A 22623-nucleotide genomic window follows, 5' to 3' on the forward strand; every position below is an offset into this window, starting at 1 on the left:
ATGGATACTTAGTTGACTTTTGTATATTGAAGAATTTACAGTACACCTTCTCTTTTTTATATAATGAGCTTCCAAATTTGGTTAAATTTGGCACAAATGTTTAGGAGGAAATGTAGAATAAACATACATATACAGCCACAATAATATGTTAAAATTTATATTAAGATTTGAATTGTATATTAGCTTTGTTCTCTCGTATCAGCAAAATTTGAATCGCCATTTAATTTTTTTTCAAAAACCAAAAAAGAAAAAAAATAGTATTACATTTCTAATGCATAAGCTAAATTATTCATTTCTAATACGCTATAGTATCACATCAAAAGAAATAGTGCAAAATTTCTTCATAAGCTTTTGTCAAATACTTAGGAATGGTATTTTTTAAAAAATAATATTTCTCACACTTCTACATTTCGCAAGAAGAAACATTTAGTTAACATTTATTTAGTAAACACCATGCCACATCCTTTATAAAATGTTCGTGCTTTTTGATGCACTGGATTTAACATCAATAAATACAAATCTCTATAAACATACATTCACCACTTAAAATGCAGGATATATTTGCTTTCGCTTATATTAAAGTTACAATAAACATTCAGGAACAATGCTATGACATTTGTGGGGGCAGGATCTTACAGATATCCACCGACATATTGAAGATGCACATATTGTTGTATCACAGATTATGGAATTATGTTTCCCATAGAAGTCAATTTATTGTCAGACAGCCAGATTGTCAGTTTTGCTAGTCCGAAGGGAATGTGCCAATATTTCGGTGAATTTTTTGAGCAGGAAATAAATTGCTATTATCGGCACAAAATTGCTGCAGCATGGTCTTGAAGATGAATTTCTCACTGTAAGGACAAATAAATGAATATTAAAAAAAAGCAAATATGATAAAATAGCAAAGAATTTTTTTGATAATAAAATATGCTACAGCATAACGAATAAAAGATTGTCATATCATAACTCTGATTTTAGTGACATTGATGAGTGTGTTATTTTTAGACGGGCATCCCGAAAGAGCGCCATCTATTGTTTCATGTATTTTCCTCAAAGTGGCAAATAAAATAGTAGTATTCAAGGCATTTAGTGCGATTTTGTTTAACTGTATTAATACTGAAAAGTTCCAAGCATCCGCTCAATGAAACTATGACATATGAGACTCCTGGGCTCAGGTACAATAGTGTCCTTTACGCAGATGTCATAGTTCCATTGTGAAATAGCCTTTCCTTTTTAATAAAAGGAATACCGGAGACGCATGTTTACAGCTACTAGCTAAGTGGGTTTTTCTTTTTCTGTATGAGTTAGGGATTTGGTTTAATCTTTGGAAGATAACCTCTGGTGTTCCAGTATTCTGAAGTACTAAATTCGATTTTTATAAATAAGTAGTTTAAAATATTATGTAAAAGTATTTCATAAATGATAAAACATGACGAACAGTACCAAGGCGCTATATAAAAATAATTTAGGCAATGGAAGTGTATGTCTCACTCTAAGGGCTTAGAAATTAGCCATTGTTCTACAATCAAAGTTAACAGCCTGCTAAAGTGTAGAAAAAACGCACTCTCTGCTTTCAGAGTCGAAAATGTTCCGCTCTCTTGCGCATGCTCCATTCGACTTTCGTTTTGTCCAAATAGAGTTTTAAGTTTAACAGAAGAGGAAATATTTATTTTTATTAAACATTATGTGTGAAAACTTTTAAAAATACTTTACAAATAACTAGTTTATTTTCGGCAGAAATTTTTAATTAAGTAATAGTTATACTAGATATGCTGCAGAAAATGATTCCGTCCCTTATTTAATAATCTTACCACTTCCACCCCCTCGGATGAAACATGGATTTTCTGAATGACAATCGTCTCAACAGCAGTAGAATATGAATAAAAAGAATCTTAATAATCTTCACAGTCAAGTTAAAATCCCTATCATACGTGGTATGTTCGATCATCGGAGTGGATGTGGCCCGAACCAACATCATTACTATGCTCACAACGGAAGCAAAAATCAATCAGCAAACCAGAAAATATTATTCAATAATTAGATAAATATTATTCAATTGAGTAAAGGGAACAAAAATGCTCTTCCTACGATATATGCACAGAAATATACTTACCGAATCAAGACGATTAATTTATAACCAAATTTTTTATATTATACATCTTGGCTTTTATAGTAAGAACAATTTCGCCTACATACTATAAGCATTAGTGATCAAAAATTGTTTGGAATAAAAACTTTAAATTATTTTTTTCTAATAGATCGTGTAGAAAATCATTTATAAATATATATTTTCTAACTTAAATGAGTTTCCAAAGAGAAATCTGCGATCTCTCTGATCTATGAATTCGTTCGAAGAATTCTCATTCGCTCGAATATGTCTTGTATATGTATGCAGAATATGTATGCATTCTTACACATTTTCGATGTAAAGCGGGGATATAATAAATTAAAGCGTTCCGCATAGAATGGCTTAAACTATTTATTTTCCCAACTTAATTATTCGAAATATACGAGCACAGTCCATTCATATAGAGCAAATCAGAAATAGGTCGTTCCAAAATCCGAGCATTCTTGATGTTCAAGTACTTAAGTAGTAGTAATGACACAGCCGAACATTTCACACACCTCCACAAGTCATGTACCGTTTCTTTCATTTACTGCTCGGACGCTTTACTACTTTTTTCATGACATAGCGATTGATGGGACTTTGGTAATAAAATCCTCGTTTCGGCGACTTAGTCCTTCTTTGGCCCATTAATGACCCTAATCGGTGTTGCCCAATGAACAGGGCCACCGCTGCAGGAATTTCCAACGACCAGATTTAACCACCTTTACGTGGGACACTTACGCAAGAAAGTGTTCCTTTGTGTTGGTGGTTCTTTATTTTTTTACTTACTTAGTTGCTTCGCCGGCGTATTTCTACGGGCGGAAGAAAATTGGAGTTCTACGGCTGTGTTCTGGAGCGTTCTGTTCTGAGTTTCGCCAAAGAAACGTGATCGTACAGCTAGTTTCCACCTTTTTCTTCTTACTTGGCATATTTTTTTATTTGGCGCGGCAGAGCATGATCCGCATCGCTGGGAGTGCTAATGAAATTTCCTTTGCAAGAAGTGGGAAACTATGATTCGATTTATAGCATAGCCAATGACCTTCATCAGCTGGAAAATGCTCAGAAAATGAGGGAGTAGCCAGCCAAGAGGAATAATTACAGTATTTTTTCTCGATCTGAGTTTTGCAAGAATTGCCAGGGAAGATGTGATAACAGTATCATACGAAATAACCCTGCAGTCAGCTTTCAGGAAATGGATATGATTTGATTTTGATTTTTAAAAATTCCATGAAATAAATCTTTTTCATATTGTAATTGTCAAATGTAATGACGAAATGATGATGTTAACAATATATTTATAGGTGAAACTAAAGAATTTTTTCTCAATAAAAGATTTGCCTTGTACATCTCATGTAATTCGTTTTAAAAGAACAGTGGACCTTGAAATAAGCAAAACTAGACGGAAAAATGAAAATCTTTTTTTACTGTTTCAGCACCAAAATAAATATTTATATTAAGCTAAAATAGCACTTTGAAACGTATTATTCAATAAAATGAATATTTAAAAGTAATAAAGAAAAAAGTGCATTTTGATGACTTTTCGCAAAATAATATTCTTATTATATTAGAATGTCTTTAAAACTTTCCAGGGTCCTAATTTTTGAGAAAATTAAATTAAATTCATAATAAAAATTTCGGTTAAAAGAAAACTGGGTATGTATTTTCTGCTTGAAGTATTAGGTACTTAAAAATAAATTTCATTTCATAATAATATAAAATTCTTATGTAAATTCAAAGTGTGTGCATAAAAATAGTTATATAAAATTAACATTTAATTGCAATTAAAAAATCATGTGCAGTTTTGTTCGAAATAAACTTCTATACGATAATAAAGAAGAAAAAAAAGAAAATACCAAAAAAATTAAGTCGCCTAAAATATTTTGAAATTTTAAGAAACTATACATATATTATTTTTTAAAAATAATATATTTCATTAAAAACGTTTTTGAAGATATTTGATACATTTATGCATTAATACATATAAGATTTTATAACCCTAAGTAAATAATTCGCAAGAATGCCTGATAAAATCCATTGCCCCCCTTAAATTCTAATTTATTTTTCTTTTGGAAAAATAAGTTTATTTAAAATTGAGTATAAAAAATTAATAATTAGAAATTTGAAGAAAAAAAAATCCTCATTTTTATGGCTTTGATAAAAACTAGCTCGGAGAATTTGATTCCACAAATCAATCCATATTTTTTAAGCAGTAAAACGACTTATTAAAAAGACTTATTTTCTAATAAAAAGGCGACTAATTTCTAAAAGAAAAATTAAGTTCTCATTATTTAAAAAAAAGAAGAAAGATAAAAGTGGAAATTTCTATAAAATAATAACAGAAAACTTTAATAAATATTTTATTTGCTAGTGAAAGTTGCTTGATTTAAAAACATTTTAAACTTTAAAATAAGACTTTGTCTTCTTTGCATTTTAGAATAAATAATTCTAAAGGGTCATAATGCCTGAATTTTTAGATTTACAAAGTAAACAATAAAATTAATAAAAAATTGTTAATTTGGAATCATTACATTAAAGCGGAGAAGTAAATTAATTTACAAATAACAAAGGAATAAAGCAGAGAGTTCTAATGTTTCATTCTTGCATTCAAAATGTTGTTCCGGAATGAAATTAGTCTTTTCATATGGCAGATTAATTATTTTCTCAACAAAAATCATTTCAATGAATATTTTTTTCTCTTCTTTTCTTAAGAACACAATTTCGAAATTTATTTGTTTCTTTTAGCACCCAAATTTTTCTACCACAAATATTTTGAAAGTAATTTCTAATTGCCTTTTAGAAGCGTTACAAAATTTTCTAAATAAACAAACCGTATTTTTTTTTTTTTTTGCATTGTATAAAATTTACTTTAAAAAATTTCATTAATTCTTTTTGTCGTGAAAATATGAAATTGTTTTATACGCCAGTAATATGCGACAACGAATATATAGGTCATATAAACAAGTGTCAACTTTATTTTTCAAATGAACGTTTTGCTCCTTTGTGCTACTTTTTAACTGATGTATGTAGCATTCTATTTCTTTCATTTTTCTTTTTTCATTTGTTTAGTTTTTCGGTTTTTTTTATATTTATTTTTCACTTTTTTTGTTTTTATTTTATTTTTCTTGTTTATTTTTAAATTAATTTTTATTTATAATTGATTTTTTATTCTTATTTTTTTCTTTTTTTTTCTTGCATTACTGCTCTATTCTTTGCATCAATTGCTTTGTTTATTTGTACTTTATCCTTGTCTTTAAAATATTTGTAAAGGTTAATAAACCATTGGTGGTAAAACTGAATTCGGATATCGAAGGAAATTAGAAGCTTTTATACGAAGATACAAACTATTATTAATTATTTATATGTGAGAAACAATGAATTTTTCATATGTGCCTCTTAATTGATATTGATTTTTTGACGAGAATTATCGCACTGGTAGAGCGAAGATAGAAGTGGGCATTGAAGAGGTTGTGATTTTTTTATTTATTTAATTATCACTTCCAAATTTTTGTTTTTGATCAAACTACAAGAAATTTATATGATATACTAATTGTTTAGTTTTTTTCGAAATACAACACACTTCATATCTGGTATTGAAATAAAAAAAATACCTTAAGGTTATGAGTAAAGTATGTTCCCTTAAAATTATAATTTCTTCATAGACAGGGCCTTGGTTGCTAGGTCTCGGTTTCGGAACCGGAGGGTTTCAGGTTTGAGACCTGATTCCACCGAAGAACCGCTGTTTAAGCGGGTCTGGTGCATGATAATTTATCTAAGTCAAAAGTTCAACCAATGATGTGGTGCGGAAGATTGGAGTGGTTGGCAGATCAGGTGTCGTCCTGGTCATCTGACAGCGGTTCAAATTATGAGGTTCGTCCCAAAATAGCCCTAGTGTTGCTTTAAACCGGGACGTAAATATAACTAAACTCTTCATCGATATTTTTTACAACATTGCTGCCTTTTGCCTTTTTCTACGCCACGGCCTTTTTGTGACATTTGACTATATTTGGGAGGAATAAATTAGCTGGAAGAAATTATTATAAAGCCTATTGAGTGCTGCAAATCAAAAAAAGAATGTTTTCTATAATAAGTAAGACAAGATAATATATTGATTCTTTTAATTTTGGAATCAAATAAATAATCGCATAAATTCATAATAGGGAAATAGGATGGGTGATTTAGAATTTTCCCCTGTTATCAACTCATCTGTTCTTTTATTTCTTTTTTCGAATTCTGGTGACAAAGTGTACACTGTCAAACAACACAGACCGAAGAGTTAAAGGTCCCTTTATTATTTATTCTCGTCCACGAAGCGGTTGTCTTTTGAAATGAATTACCGCCACTATAAATTGTCTCTAGAAAGAAAGATCATCCTAAAGAATAGCTGTGTGTCAATGTTAGTCCCATATTAGTTACTTCTTCTTGCCGAATATGTGTTTCCATCGCTAGAGAAAGGTCACTTTACATGACCTTTTACCTTGTTATGTGTCATTTTAGGAAAATCTTTCATTGTATCTTGGTTAGGTGATAATTCTAACTCCTACCAGTTGATTCAAATGTTGGTTTTGATCAGTGTACTGGAAAAGCTTGTTTTATAGTCTAACTTCAATCTGGTACGGATATCTTTTATTACTTCTAATTTAAATCCTAGACAACAATTTAGTAAAAAATGTGAATAAATGTGAACAACTAAAAGCCCAGTTGTACATTTTTAGTGTACCAACACTAGGAAATGAAGTCTGATTTTGAAATTAGTTAGATTGTGTTTACCTACATTTGTTTTGTCCGTGCATCAGATTTTAAAGTAACAAAACAAGCGTAAGAAGATAAGATAAATAAATAGTAACCTAGAAACATATTTTTATAAGATTCATTTAGCAGGAGGTAAAAAAAAATATAGACTCTTGTTATTGCAATAAAAAGAGTCATTTATTTTAAATTCTTGGAAGTTTTATTAAATCAAATCTAATTTAAAAAATTATTTTAAAATATTTATTAATTTTCAAAAGAAAATTATTTATTGCATAGTAAATAAAGACTCCTTAAACGAGGGCCATAGTATTATCTTTCTTTCAAATGTTTTATCTGCAAGATTAGAAGAAAACATTTTTCTCGCTGTATACAAATGCTAATAAAAATAATAATTCGATTCTTAATTCTTAATTTTTATCATATTCATAGATTGATTCTTAATTTTGTTTCAATAAAAAAAATTCTAATTTTATATAAGTTTCATTTTTATATATTTCTCCTTAAACTTTCCCTAAATTAAATCTGCTGTTGTATATAATGAATGAATATTTCATATATTATCTAGTTAATTTATTTTCAATATTACCTAAACGCTTCCGTTATATTTTTCATAAACACATCACCCACATTATACATTTATTGAAATTTCATAGCTGATAGTCAATCCCTTTTCAATATCACATAACTTGCAAACAACGAAATTCAATAAATTTTAACTATACGAAAACAAAATATTGCAATTACCATTTATAGATATTTTTCACAGTGAACTTATAAGTCTATTCCATTAAAAAAATCAGAATAAAACTTCACTTACCACGGCTCGCATTTTCCAATATGTGTAGCCCTGAATTCTGTTGTCGAAAGACAAGTTCCTCATTACTCATTGTGTACACTCTGGATATGGTGGCCGTACACTTTAGTTTCATGTTGCCTCCTCTGAAATGATGTTCTCTCACGACAAATTTCAAGCTCAGACTGGATGACTCGAGACCATTCGAGTGGTGGATAGTGAAGTGCTCGGTCTGGTAGCCACTCTTGAAGAGAAAACGTAGAATTAATTATATTTCTGTATTCTCTTAAATATTCTTTTAACTATCCGGTAAGATTTAGGTTTCTAGGATTTAGCTAACTCTTAATTCAAGTTGTGAGAAGTAAATGAGTTGTCTATCGTGAACCATATATAAGCCACCACAACGTAAACCATGTATTTATAAGCTAAATATAGATAACTAATTATGTCATTAAAATATTTTAAAGGATAAAATAATGGGAAGTAAATTAACATACTATTTGCTGCATTTTAAGTGCATAAAAATTTTTTTACCCTTATTTCATCCATATAATAATATCAAACTTTCTTTTCTTTCAATTTGAAGGCATTAAATTAAAGGTGTTAAGTAGACATTAATCATTATTAAAGGATGCAGCTGTGAACCAAATTTTAACATCAGGATTTAAACATTAAGGTAAATTATGTTTAGAATTTCGGCTTTTGGCGAAATTTGAACATTCTTAAATTCTAAAAGTTTCTTTTCATGTGTATATAAATGTTTAAATTTTATTTTGCATTCGTTATTTTAGAAGTTTCGATTGGTTGAGAATATACTGAATTCACTGATATTTATATCTTCATAATTGAGGTTTTATTGCCATTTACATTTTTAAATATTATTTTCTACGTACAAATTTCGAATTTCAAAATAATATTCTTACAAAAAAATCGGATAAATTAAAATCCAATTCACATTTTTTATTCAAATTTGGTTATAATAATTTTTACCATATTCAATATTTCCTGAACTACAGAATAAGCAATTTATTGGTTCCAAATGATTTTACAATTGTTTTAATGCTTTATAATGAAGAAAATTAAAAATATCATGTTATTACCGAATTTAAATAGATAGAAATTAAATAGAAATGCAAGTCGTTTTTCCTTGTTCAAGAACGCAGTAATATATTTCTTAAGGTCTATGTATACACTTGAAACTTCGAAAATCGTTCAAAATATCGAATATTTTTTTCATTGCGTAATAATGTTCTCTGACCCTCTAGCATTCAAGCGACACCAAGATGTTGTCAATATTTGGAATATTTCTCGAGTTATAATTATTTTTCTTGAGGTGCTTTCATTAAAAACTCTAGTTACGGTTTTTTTTAAACTCATTTTATGAAGAATGATATTTTTCCACTATGTTGCTTCATTCAAACAATCATAAATTAATAAAAAAATAATCAAATACAATTATTTATATATCAAATAATCTGTATGAAATAGCGGATGTTTTGTGCCTCAATCAAAGTTATATTTATAGAAATAAATTTTAATATCTATTTAAAAGTTAAAATTACAGAAAAAAATCTCACTTTTGCTATTCATCGTTGATGAAAAAATTGTTAAAAAAAACTATATATTTTTATAACTTGATTGAAGCATACAACATTAAGACTAATATTAGGCATAATTTCCAACTAGTATTGTGTGTCTGTACAAATTAGAATTTAAGATATCATGTTTCAAAAAATAGGCTAATTAGCACATTAAATATTATTTAATAATTAATAATTAGTGTAATATGGTTTTTTTCTCACTGAAATGAGTAAAAACAAATATAAATCACCTACTGTGAAAAAACTGGATTTTTAAAGTTAAAATTTAAAAAAAAAATCTTCTAGTGTGTACGTACACCTTAAATTATTCGTAAAATGCTGAATAAATCCTTTGTTAAACGTTTAAACTAGAAAGTTTAGACTTTATACTTATTTCTAAGGAGAAAAAGTCTTTTCTTGGTCTTTCAGAACACTAACTAATATAATAGGCATTTTTTTTTTTAATTTATATGACGCAAAAAATTTACATACAAGATTTTCTAATAAATTCATTCCAAAAGTAGTGACAAACCTTAACATTTATTCAATATGGTAAAAAGCTTCTATGAATAGATTTTCATAAATTAATTTTATATATCACATTCTTTATATAGTTTAAATGCATCTGGAACAAATTCCTAATGCCATCATTTGTACAGCGCACCAAACTGTCTAGGATAAAAGAGTAACAGAAAAACAATTCAACACATATCAAAACGTCAACTAATGAACATTTAGATTGATTTACAAATCCAACTTTTCTGATTTTATCAATCTCAATTTTCAAAAATTAAAAGTATGTTTCAGAACAGTTAAGAACTATTTGATAAAACTATGACTGCTGATCCATTTTTACGCTAAAGGGTTACGCTAAATTAAATTGATCAGATCCAACATTAATTACTTCATACATCTGCAGCTGGAAAATTGTAACGAAATTTAAATAGCTGCACGAACTCTTGCAATCTCCTTGTCTCTAGTTTCAGCACAAATGCTTTACATATGCTCCGTTATTAAATTTATGCACTAGTCCAAACAACATCAATTAATTTGTCATTTGTCCTGTGTTAACGCAGAAGTTGACAGTTTGGCCCAAATTTGATCGATGATCAACATATAAACGTTGACATTCCCCCTGTTGTTTAAAGGTAAGAACAGTTCAAGGGATTAAGGTGGTATTAGTTCTACCGTTCCATAGGAAAGGGGAAAGTTTGGAAAAAGAAATAAATATGTCACTCTTCATTAGAAAATCCCATAAAGTGTTCGACAGCGTAACAGCAAGGCTTCTCTCGAACTGGCAGGAACAGTTTCAGAAATTAATCTGTTTGACTGTGGATGCTTTTTTTTTCTTGGATTTTGTAATTAAGAGCGGCTTAAAAGAATTACAAAGAGGGAAGAATGATTTATAAGGAAATTAATTATGTATTTCAAGAAAGTTTCTGTATAACTTGTTGCAAGATGAAATTTTGATTAATATAATTTTAGAGTTTAAGTTCCTTGTGATCATGTAAAAAACAATTTCACAAAGAAAATGTATGAGTATGAGATTAACAAACTTTTAGGTTAAATAATTTTCAGAAAGTTATTCATCGTATTGTCATGTATTTGAGAAGCAGACTCGAAGAGTTTAAATATGAAATGATATTATTAAGTACTTGAAATTAAATGCAATACATTTTACTGAAACTTAAAGAAAATTAATTCAAAAATATGTATTTTTAATTTAATAAAATTGGTACGGTTTTGATATGCTTGTCAATCAATTTGCTGTATGCAGTGTATAATTTTTCTCGACAGTAAATTAATTGAACTTTCTTATTGAATACCTAATGCTTCAAATGTGTGTAGTGCATTTTGATATCGGAACATTCATTTATTCTAATTTGGGTTTTGACATCATTTAGAAATTAATTTAATAAACAAAGATCTAAGTTTACTGAAACATTAAAATATATAAACATAAAAGTTCGACATTAAAAAAAGCGGGAAGATTATACACACGTATATTAAGAAATCACAAAAAACTTAAAAAAATATTAAGATAAAGCTTTACAATTACAATGTTTTTGGAATCTTTTAACTTTGTTGCAACGATTCTCAGTCTTACAGAAAGTAAAACTAAAATTAAATTTCATAGTTTCTTTTATTTTTTTATCAATAAGATTTTTCATATTACTCAAATTAATTCTATAATTTCGAATAATTAATATAAAAATCTTTTTTCTATTATTTATATGTATTTATATTTGAATTCTTTTAATTTTGAAATAAAATTGAAGAATTCTTATTTGCAGAAAGTATATTAAAAATAAACATGATTTCAATTAGAAACATGCTTTATATTTCTGATTGAGTCGTTATCTAGTGAATAAAATGTGTTGCAATTTCTTGGTAAGAAATTGAAAGAATTTCTTGATTTATGCCATCTCCTGAAGTCTCTTTTATGGTCAAATTTGTTTGGTAAAAATACTACAAGAAAAAATTATAATCTGTATTATCACTGCAAGGGTATTATGAGGGAATTCTTAGATAATCTTTGTTAGTTATAAATATTTCATATTAAGATATAAATTTTTAATTGTTTTCTCATATTCACTATACACCTTCGATGTTGTTTCATGCATATGATACCTGTTTTGGCCACCGATAGTACAATGTGAACACTTACTCCATAGACAAGATAAGAACACGCATGGTCAAATTCAACTTTTTGGTATATAAGTATTTCACAACTATGGGATCAGTAATTTATTGATTACACATAATTTTAGCTGCAAAAACAAATTTCTGAATAAAATGCATTCGCACTAAATTTCTGAGTATTTCTTCCTCACTTGCAACAATAACATTAATATTTAAGATACCAGTTTTTAAACTTATATACGCAATAAAATTAAATATATATATATATTTTTTCATTTTGTAAGGAATTCAAGAAAAGGCCAAATTAACAGTGTTACATTAAGATATCAAAATACTTTATGACTTTGATCAAAATATCTGCTTCATTTTGCTTTATAAAAAATAAAAACTGAGCTCTCTTTCCTTAGTTACATTTTATTTAAAAATTAAACCTTTCATTTTTATAAGGCTACGGTATTTATTACCCTCACAGCCTATTCTGTATCTTCTTATATAATAGCTACCTCTTTCTCTTTGACATTAATGCAGCAATTTATCTCACCTTCGCCGCCAATAAAGATTACGTTCGCCAAATAATTAAGCGCCATCGCCAAATCGGAGTCGTTTTGGCGAATTATGACGGAATTGGGTTATTTTCTTTTACGATGTACTCAGCTAAATTCTTATTTACGGCAAGTGTACACTAAAGCCCCACCGTTAACGGCATTTCGGTCGGAACATAATAAACGTAATTTACTGAATATAAATCACTTGTTATTAAATAAATGACAATCGTCCCTTTCGATATCAAGTGAGTAAAAATGAATAAAAAATAACAGAGGAAAGCGATTTATTCAAAAGGGGAGGTTCCCTTATTCCCAAATGAATTCTGATAATGCAAATGAATGCTCTTTGAATCAGTTATAAATATAATAAATACGAATTAAAATGTATTTATTTTTATAAGCGAAGCATTCATACAGTGAAATTTTTGACAAAAATATTTATTGTTAATTTGGAAAGGTACTTTAAGATGAAAATAAAATTTATTACATTTATTATTTTATTTCTTTAAGAAAGAAGGTTTGAAACGTAAATGAGAATTTATTTCAATAATAGTATGTAAATTACGTTATGAGATTATGGTACAGCTATCATATATTTATCTGCTTAACTGAATAAGTTATTTTATTATATTTGATCTTGCAGAAGAAGAGTAAGATTTCGAAAAGAATAAATTCATATTTTGATGGGAAAATTTAATTATTGTATTAAGTTCCTTGAGTTCAGAACAAATTACAAATATCATTATCTGATTAAAATATTTTATTCCAAGTGCGACTAATAATTACTAAAATGTAAATAAACTTCGTTCGAAATTTATTAATTTTACAATTACTAGGTTTTCAGTTACAATTACTCGGTTTTGGAGACGTCTTATTCCTTTAGAAGTATTGTTTGGGGAATAGCAAAATCATTCATTTGCAAATATAATTAGTTTTATTTTTCATCAGAAGTCTCCTTGGAATTTAATGAGTATTTAATCTCATAATTGGATTGCCAGAAAAACAACGAATAATTTATCGGTAATATATTTTAATAGTCTTATTATTTAAACTCCTAGAACAATACTGTTTACTTCACATTTAAAAACACAAAGAACTTTCATTTCAATGTTAATAATACATTTCGTAAAGAATATCTTTTATATTTGGATTATTGTTAATCTGCATATTTTTTTCATTATATAAACAATTATCAAAATATTTAAATGATATATTATATTTGCAAATTTTTCAAGTATTTTCTGCCTTTGTTATTACCTGATGACTTAGTATCTGACTTTGTTATAGGATGTAGAAATGGTTCAGTAATTACATAATTGTTTTCTAATTTTCTTTTTCTTAATTAATGCGTAATTTAATTCTATTTGTGTATTTTTTCACAATATATTTACTTGAATAATTCTTGCAGTCGTGTATTAACAAAAGATAATTGGAATCTCGTCTTGGAACATTAAACAATGCTCACTGCTTTAACCTTCAAATGATTTGGTAGTACTTGAAAATTTCTACTTGTATCTGTCAAATTTCATTAATCAGAATGTGATTAAATATAAAATAAAACATTCGTCTTAATAAAAAATACATCTTAAGGAATTCTAAAATGTTCTTTTGTTTATAGTCACAAAAGATCTTTGGTATTTATTATAACTAATTAAAATGAGATAAACCAAAATCAATGAACATCTTGGAAATAATTGTTTATCGAGAAAATTCCATAAAGTATATCTATTAACAACTTGAAAAATGTTTATAAATTATTCAGAAATGACACTTTAATTTTTAAAGAGATCTTATATGATATTTAAGTAAGATGAAATAACAATTATGAGTCAATTTTTTCATATTACTTAACATAATTTGTAGAAGAATGCATTTTAATGTAATATGAAGCGCTTTATACAATTTGTAATGTTTCATTTAAAAGAAAATTTCTTTTAATTCGGATAATTTTAATAAAATCATTTGAAATCTCTCATCACAAAAAATTATAAATCATGATAGATTCATTTCTTTAAGTGGAATTAACGAAATTGCAATTGCAAAAATTTGCAATTAACGAAACGATTAAAAACGATTACAGTAAACAATAAAACAAATGCAAACAATCAATAAAGGGAAAAAAACAATAGTACCTCTTTTTTCCCAGTAATAATCTCATCATTTATGAACCAGTTTAGAGTAGCAGCTGGTTTAGAGCTGGATGATGTGCAGTTGACTGATACAGTGTCTCCTACTCTGTATTTAGGAAGACCTCCAATGATTCTTGGTCCTTCCGTAGGCAAAACTGAAACAAATCATTAAGTTACAGATGGAATTGTGTAAAATGTATTGTAAAAGTATATAAATATTCATTGTTTCTTACATGCATGATATTGCAATATTTATTCTTGATAATTACTTATATATACATATGTATTACTTTATTCATACAAAATTCCCACCAACTGTGTTACCATATCTTCACTATAATGTTACGTATTTAGAATATCGAATAACATCGTGGTGATATTGGCCAATATTGTAGCGAAATATGTAAGCATAAAACTTTATTAGGGTATCTGGAATTCGAATTTTCCTCCTGAAATGGTAGCTGCATCTACAGCAATATGAATCATTAGAAATAAAAAATTAACATTAGAAAATGCTAATCTGATCTTAACTTTTTTAATCACATTCTTTGAAAGCAATGAATTCAAATATTTTGAATCTTATTCATTAAAAATGCAATTTATGGACAAAAAATGTCTGCAGCAATATGTGATAATCAATTATGCAATTAAATAGTCAGAATAGATTATTTATGGCCCCATACATCGTGCGCATGCGTGTAGTTCTTGATCATATATCTAAAAAAACATTCCATCACAGAAAATGTTTAAAAAGGAATGAAGAATATGATTCATTGACAAAATCCTTCAAATTCCGAAAACATGTATTGCAAAAGGAGGCTTGTAATTCGTATTTATTTGAGCCATGACAGAAACGTATGATCGCTCAGGATAATTACTACAAAGAAAACACCAAATAGGCATACTTCATTTGCATTCATTCATTCATTCTTAATAAGATAAGATCTGGAACATTTTAATCATTGTAAAATATATAAATAAATCATTCGCATTTTGGATTAAGAAAAAAAGTTATTGAGTTTCGAGAACGGAATGCTAATAAACAGGAAACGAGCTGCAAATTGTCATGGTACGAAGCACTTTTTCTTTACTAAATAACCGAACTGAATTTTCAGGAATTATATGGAAACTTATTTCCATGACATGTTTCTCAAAATCGTCTCAGACAGGTTCATAAAAGACGAAAGATCTAAGATGAGGGGGAGTTTTAAAAATTAGGAGTCGTACGAGAAGAGGCGCGTTTTCTTTCACAGCTAGACTGTTGTCCTGAATTCTCGATGCGATTCCACATCTCCCTAGTTGCTATTCCTTATTTAGAGTTCAAGAATACTCAATACTTCGTGACAAGTGACGCGGCATAAATTATGCAGGAATCAGACGTGCTCCGAGAACAGATGGATGAAAAAGTGTTAGACTTCTAGGAATGCTCGTTCCCTTTCCTATTCCACGTCTGCAGCACTTTTATAGTTTCGGTGGGAAAGTGTGTACTTACGGGGGGAAAATTGACGTGAGATCGGTGTTATGTAACAGATTATATCAGATCTTCAGAGCGGTTTATTACCTAACATAGCAATTGATAATAAGTAAAATGTTTGTCTGTAGCATATTATTTTTATTTTCTCTGTAGAGCGTTTTATTATCAAACATGGCAATTGATAATGAATAAAAATGTTTTAGAAATAGGTTGAAAACAAAATAGTATCAATAAGAGAGTTCTCTTTACAAGTTTAGCCAACAGTCACAGCATAATTATTCATAAGTTTATAAAATATACACAATATGTTATATTCTGTGTTTATCTTTTTATTAACAATCTATTATGTATTTTATATCTTTGATATAATGAGTCTGTTGTTCTTTATGGTACTTGTCATAGACATGCCCGCTGGCGATTTTAAGCCGAGTTTTAGCATCCCTTGTTTCAGTAGCGCCATCTAGGACCAAGAGTGTGTCTTAGCTACTTATGCGTCACAGCTAGGATACATTTCATTCACTCATCCACAGATCGTAATTTAGACCTGAATCAGAGAATGATCACCGCTGAACCAGTACCCCTAATGGTGTTGTCTCAACTTGTAGGACTTTGTGGCAACGACGGATTTACTCACAACCCAAGGGATGCGAATCCATCGTCCTACCATCGCCTATCCTATATGGATGAAGTTGACATCCATATAGTTTGAAAACATCCATATAGTTATACATCCATATAGACATCCATATAGTTATACATCCAAGACAGTTTGAAAAGCAAATGACTTGGTTAAATAAAATAGATTTTAAGACGTTAGCATTATTTCAAATTCGCATTCAACATTTGTGGCTTTAAATTCGATGAATGAGACTAGGAAAGCAATTGGCAAATATAAAAATTTCAAGGTGTAAAAATAGGGTTATTTTCTACTATTATGGATGATAGCTCACTTAGGTCATTATAAAAAATGAAAGAATAGATTCATTGACCAAATCAGCTTTTCTATCAGATGAAATGGATATTCGCTAAAGGATATCTACTATGCATATTAAAGAAGGTAGAAATAGATTTAAAGAAGAATGTCAATACCCTTGGAATAATACTAAAAAAGGTCCGAAAACAAAAGAATATTTTTAAAAAAAATTACTAAATGTTGACAGAAGGCGTCCTTTTTTCTCAATTAAATCATTATAGAATATCATAATATTAAAACTCATCAAGTAAAGTTGGTAAAGAAGACAAATGTCAATGTGGAAAGACAATAGGTAATGTTTATCAACACATAAAATAATGCGAATTTTGCAAAAAGATAGAAGTAAATATCCGATTAACTGCAAATTCCTGTATTAAAGTATTCCTGCATATATTCTTTTCAAATTCAAGATCAAATTTTAGGAAAACCGACAGAAATTAAAGAAAATGCGCATGACAATGCATAAAAGGGTGTAAGGCTTTTCTAATAATGTGTGTTATATGAGTATCAAAGTTTAAAAGATTAAAAATATTTAGCTAAAAATACCGTTAAAATCAAGTTAAACAAAATATATAATTGAAAATTTTAATTAATTCCAATAAACCAGCTGGACACCAAAGGGAAATATTATAAAATAAAGAGCATTTACAGAAGAATAATACCATATCATCATCATCTTTTATATTCAATAAATCTTTTTATCGATTCATTAAAAACATCTTCATAACATAATTAGAGAATAATTCTTTTTAGATATGCCTAGTTTATTCAGTTTAATCAGTGATCTATCTTCTCAGGGATTATATTCTATTATATTGTAACTAATAATTTCTGACGATACTAACAATTACTGATATATTAGATAATTATAATTTACTCTGTATTTAGTGTAGGAGATAGCTCAAATAATTTATCAATTACTTCATTCTGATGCTCTCGTAACACGCATATTACAATTAAATTTGTTAATCGACCGCCTTTATTACAGAGATTAGTGTTTTTATCACTATTTGCTTGAGAAAATTATAATTATTTCTTTTTTTAATATTAAAATAATTAAGGGAACAATATTAATGATTAAAAAGATTGTAGAATCAGAATATAATCGATTTCATTTCATATCAGAAATTACAGTTTACTAGAAATGAATAGGTTAATTTATATATACAGAAATCATGCATTAAAAATAGCGAGGTTTTCACGCAAAAAAATATACCGAAATAGTTGAACACGGAACAGGATAATAATTAATATTTAATAGTTTTTTATTAATGTGCATTAGATTGAAAGCTATATATTTTTACAGCAATTAAGTATCAGTCATATAATTTAATCAAACACATAACAGTAATTAATCAAATACTTTTAACTTTAAAATCACATTTCTTTCTGAAATATATGTATTTAATGTTTAATAAATTAAGCATTATATACGCGCCAATTTTATTCGTTCGATGTAATATTGATTCATCATCAATCCAAATATTTAAGGTGAAACTAATTTTTTTTTTTCAGAATATAGTCAAAATAAAAGTTTACAATAAATATCGGCATCATCTACACATTTTTCTGCTAAATTATTTATTTAAAAAATCTTTCGAGGATCGATAAACAGCGTGAGTTTTTATTTTTCAACTTTTTTTATTTTGAATATTTTAAATATATATTAAAACAGTTTTAATAATAATAATAACTTCGAAATAAATTAAATACAAACAATTTTTTTTACAATAACTTCAGAAGATTGCTATTTCTATTTTAAAGGTTTGCTTATAATATTGATCGTTTCTTGATTTTGAAAATATTTTAATTAGAATTTTTATAGTACATTTCGTTTCTATAATGAAATTTAAACTCTTCCCATCATTTCGACAAACATGTAATTTCCTTTTTTTATTTCCAATAGTGAATAGAAGATGCTACATTCATACGCATATTTTTACATTGAGAAGCCTTCATTTTAAGATTAAATAAAATTTGAATTTTTTAAATGAGTATTTTATTAAATATCGAAGTTTCTCCTGAAAACGCAAGTTTTTTAAAAATGCTCTAACGTTTAATCTTTTTCTATTATTAATTACAAATTCCTGTTATATAGCTTGGAGCTTTAAAATGTACCTTTATTCCATGAAATTGGGAACATTTTTTTTTCCTAATTTTGTAATAAAGTAGTAAATAACATATCTAAAATATTACGTAAACGCAAGTTAAAGTTAAGTAAATTTAGAAGAAATTCTATTTTTCCCAATAACTCCTAATATTTCATGACATTACTTCTTGGTTGTTGTTTTTATTTTAATGAACAAATTAATTCAACTACCGCGGTTCTGAATTAGATTAAATTTTACTGATATCTCGTTTGTATCATTATTCTAATTTTTAGAATATGAAAGATCTGCAATAATTGTACAAATCCGAGATTATCATGAAAGAGAAAAACCAAATAAGAGTAATTTTTCTAACATAGTACATGTTGTATATTATCCTTATTTTTAATTTTAGTATTGGTTTGTTGAAAAAAAAATCTTTAAGCACAAAATACAAATAATGCGTGTATTTTAAGGAAACAGCACCAACATTTATTGCGAACAAACTGATTATCAATAATTGATAATGTTTAGGAATTTAAAATTAAAATATCGACTTTATTTATTCGCATCGATGTAATTGTAAGTTTTTACTACAGAAAAATCCTTGCTAATTTTTTTAGTTATTTAATACAAAGTTTCAGGTTTCTAATTCATCATCACAATGAATGCTGCATTTTTTACAGGGAAGCACATTTTTTTTTATAATAGTAAATTATGGAAAATATCTTAAATTAGGATAATTATACTATAAAATAAAAACTCGGATCTCAAACATATGGCTGTCGATGCCTTTGAATAAATAAAATAAAAAAATAAAAAGAACAATCTGTTTATTTCATATTTCTTCTATTAGAGATTAAAAAGTAATTTTCTTATTTAATTGAAAATCTGAACACAAATATATAAAACGCGTGTAAAGAATTTGTAATTATAACAGCATCTTAAGTCTCCATTTTGGTTTGGAGGATCTAATTATTTTTCAGGAGTGAAAAATATTTACATTTTATTTATTTGCTTCCTAGTTTATTCTTACATGCTTTGAATAAAAATTTATTCACGTAAAAATCAGTTTTAGCCCTCAATTTGTAAATGCAAAAACCAATTTTTTAGTATATAAACATGTTTAGATAATGAGTTTATTAATCCAGGTGCTTACCATTTTATTTAAATATTTCAGATTTTAGGATAGTTCCTCTACAAACAAATTTGAATACATCAGCGCTTATAGTTATGGATTAATAAAAGACAAACATTTAATTGCTTTTAGATGTAAATGAAGATAAATAATAGAATAAGGTTTTTATTGAATTGGCTAAAAATATATTTAAATTATTTTTTTAGAATTTAAATTGTAGAAGCATGTATTAAACAATAAATCGTATTATGCTTTTTAAAATTCAATTAATAGGCTGATTTTTTTTTAAAAAGTAATTCAACTTATTGTGACAGTCCCCTTGAACTTTAACTGAACTGTTAACTCCCCCTGGTGTGGCGTTGATGTTAATAAAAAAATTCCCTCCTCTAATTATTGTGTGTGTTTGGTGTGAAATATACCTTTTATGTATTTCTTATAAGTATTCATGTGATGTGGTGTTTCCGTGTGCTGTTAGCCCAAACATAAAAGGGTTTTAATTAACCTTGATTAGAGTATCTTCATCCAAATGCTCAAAATCAATATCGCTCATGCATGCGACATTATATTATTATTATTATTATTATTATTAAAAATTCGCATATTGCTTTCAGCTTTTTAATGAAATAATGTAAATTAAAACTGATTATTAAATTATAAGCTATAATTTTGGGGGGAATTTTTGCTATTTCCTTTTCATTATCTCGAACATTTGATCTCATCAGAAGGATAATTTCTCATTGTTTTTTAATGAATTCAATGATGCCACTGAATAGAAAAATAAAATTTTTCCTTTATATTTTAATGCATTATCATTAAAATTTCGTTTTCGAATCGACAGAAAATAGTAATTCCATTAACTACTCGCAAACTGTATCTACAGTATTTAATATCAGTTCCAATATCATTTTTAAACTTAAAAGAATTCTTTTTTTTTCACTAATTTCCAATAGTTAAATTATTCTTATTAAAGAAAGTTGTTTTATAAAAATAATTCTAGTTTTAAAATTTTAATGATACAGTTAATTACATTTAAAATTTATAGACTGAAAGTTCTGCATTTTCTGAAAAGGAATTTCCGTTACTTGTAACTTAAATCAGAATATTATTCTTTATATGACTTTTGATTAATTCTGATATATAAGGAATAATTAATCCTGAAATCTTTAAATTGAATATCAACTCCTTTGTCTGTTGTACCTAGATAAGTATTAAAAATTACGTTATGATTTTGAATATTTAACTACATTATGAATTCATTTTCTATATATTATCATACAACTTATTTTGAATTATTCAAAATTACAGAATTAAGAGGAAAGCTCCGCTCTTCAAAAGAATTCGTTTACAGGGAATCAACATTCAGTTTCAAGAATGCACGCTATTTTCAAATATTTGATGCAAGAATAGTGAATGCAATAGCGTTCCCAATGTGAACCGTTACGTATTCTAGATTATTTTACGAACTTGTACTTGCAATAGAAAATACCTGAAATCAATATTCGGGATAAATCCAGTTTAGTTGCACTTAATTTTATTTCCAAGAAATGAGTTTAAGACTTTATGTTGAATGAACGCAAAAGGAATATTGTATATTTTTCGTTCATATCCAAAGTTGCCATTTATTGCTACAGCATTATAATATGTTCAATATTGGTTCAGTAATACTAAAAAAAAATGAAACAGAATACCATGTAATAAATGTATTAAGAAGATTATTTAAAATTCCTTTATAAAATTCCCCATATTGAGCAAAAATATTCGATAAAATCTCTCTTAGTATCTTTTTAATTATTTAAATTTACTTGAAAAAAAGAAACTGCCATTGAAAATAAATAAATAAGAAATCATGTATAATCTAGTGCTTAAATTGTAGAGTATTAAGAATTTAAAATTCTAAAATATTCTCTTTGCATTAAACTATTAGTGAAAATACAATACGTCAATCATTCTTTGATTATGGTAATATGTCTTGCATTCATTGTCAATAAAAATAATTTCTTAAAGATAATTTTAATACCAGAAAACTATCCATTTTTTTATAAAAAATATTATTTTATGTTAAAATTATCAATATTAGTATTAAAGATCAATTAATAATAATAATAATTGCAGTTTTTATTATTAAATATCAGACACTCATCCTATTACTTTTTGTTTTAAATTAGAAGGATTATCATTCTTATAATTTGTAAAGATAATTTTAAATATTAAGTTATCAGAGAATAACCCAATTTAATTTTGCTTTAGTTGATGTTAGATTGGTTATCATTCTTGCATTCAATATATCTATCTCTTAAATTGGATAAAATTATGAAATTTAGGTTAAAAAATTAAGTGGATGTAATAAGTAAGTAGCATATATTAACTAGCAGTACCCGCACAGTGTTGCCCGTGGCATAACA

General features: G+C 27.3%; 1 protein-coding gene across 1 annotated transcript in view; it reads right to left on the reverse strand.

Annotated features, from left to right (window-relative positions):
- Positions 1 to 469: 469 nt before the first annotated feature.
- The window catches only part of LOC129969147 (uncharacterized), a 195404-nt gene continuing 173250 nt past the window's right edge, over positions 470 to 22623 (reverse strand). Inside the window, exons 4-6 of the mRNA XM_056083574.1 lie at positions 14553 to 14704; positions 7677 to 7896; positions 470 to 854 (exon numbers count right to left, since the gene is read on the reverse strand). Of these exons, the coding sequence (XP_055939549.1) occupies positions 721 to 854; positions 7677 to 7896; positions 14553 to 14704 (506 nt within the window). The 3' untranslated portion in view covers positions 470 to 720. The remainder of the gene's footprint in view (positions 855 to 7676; positions 7897 to 14552; positions 14705 to 22623) is intronic.

Source organism: Argiope bruennichi, chromosome 5 (genome assembly GCF_947563725.1).
Source record: "Argiope bruennichi chromosome 5, qqArgBrue1.1, whole genome shotgun sequence".
NCBI lineage: Eukaryota > Metazoa > Arthropoda > Arachnida > Araneae > Araneidae > Argiope > Argiope bruennichi.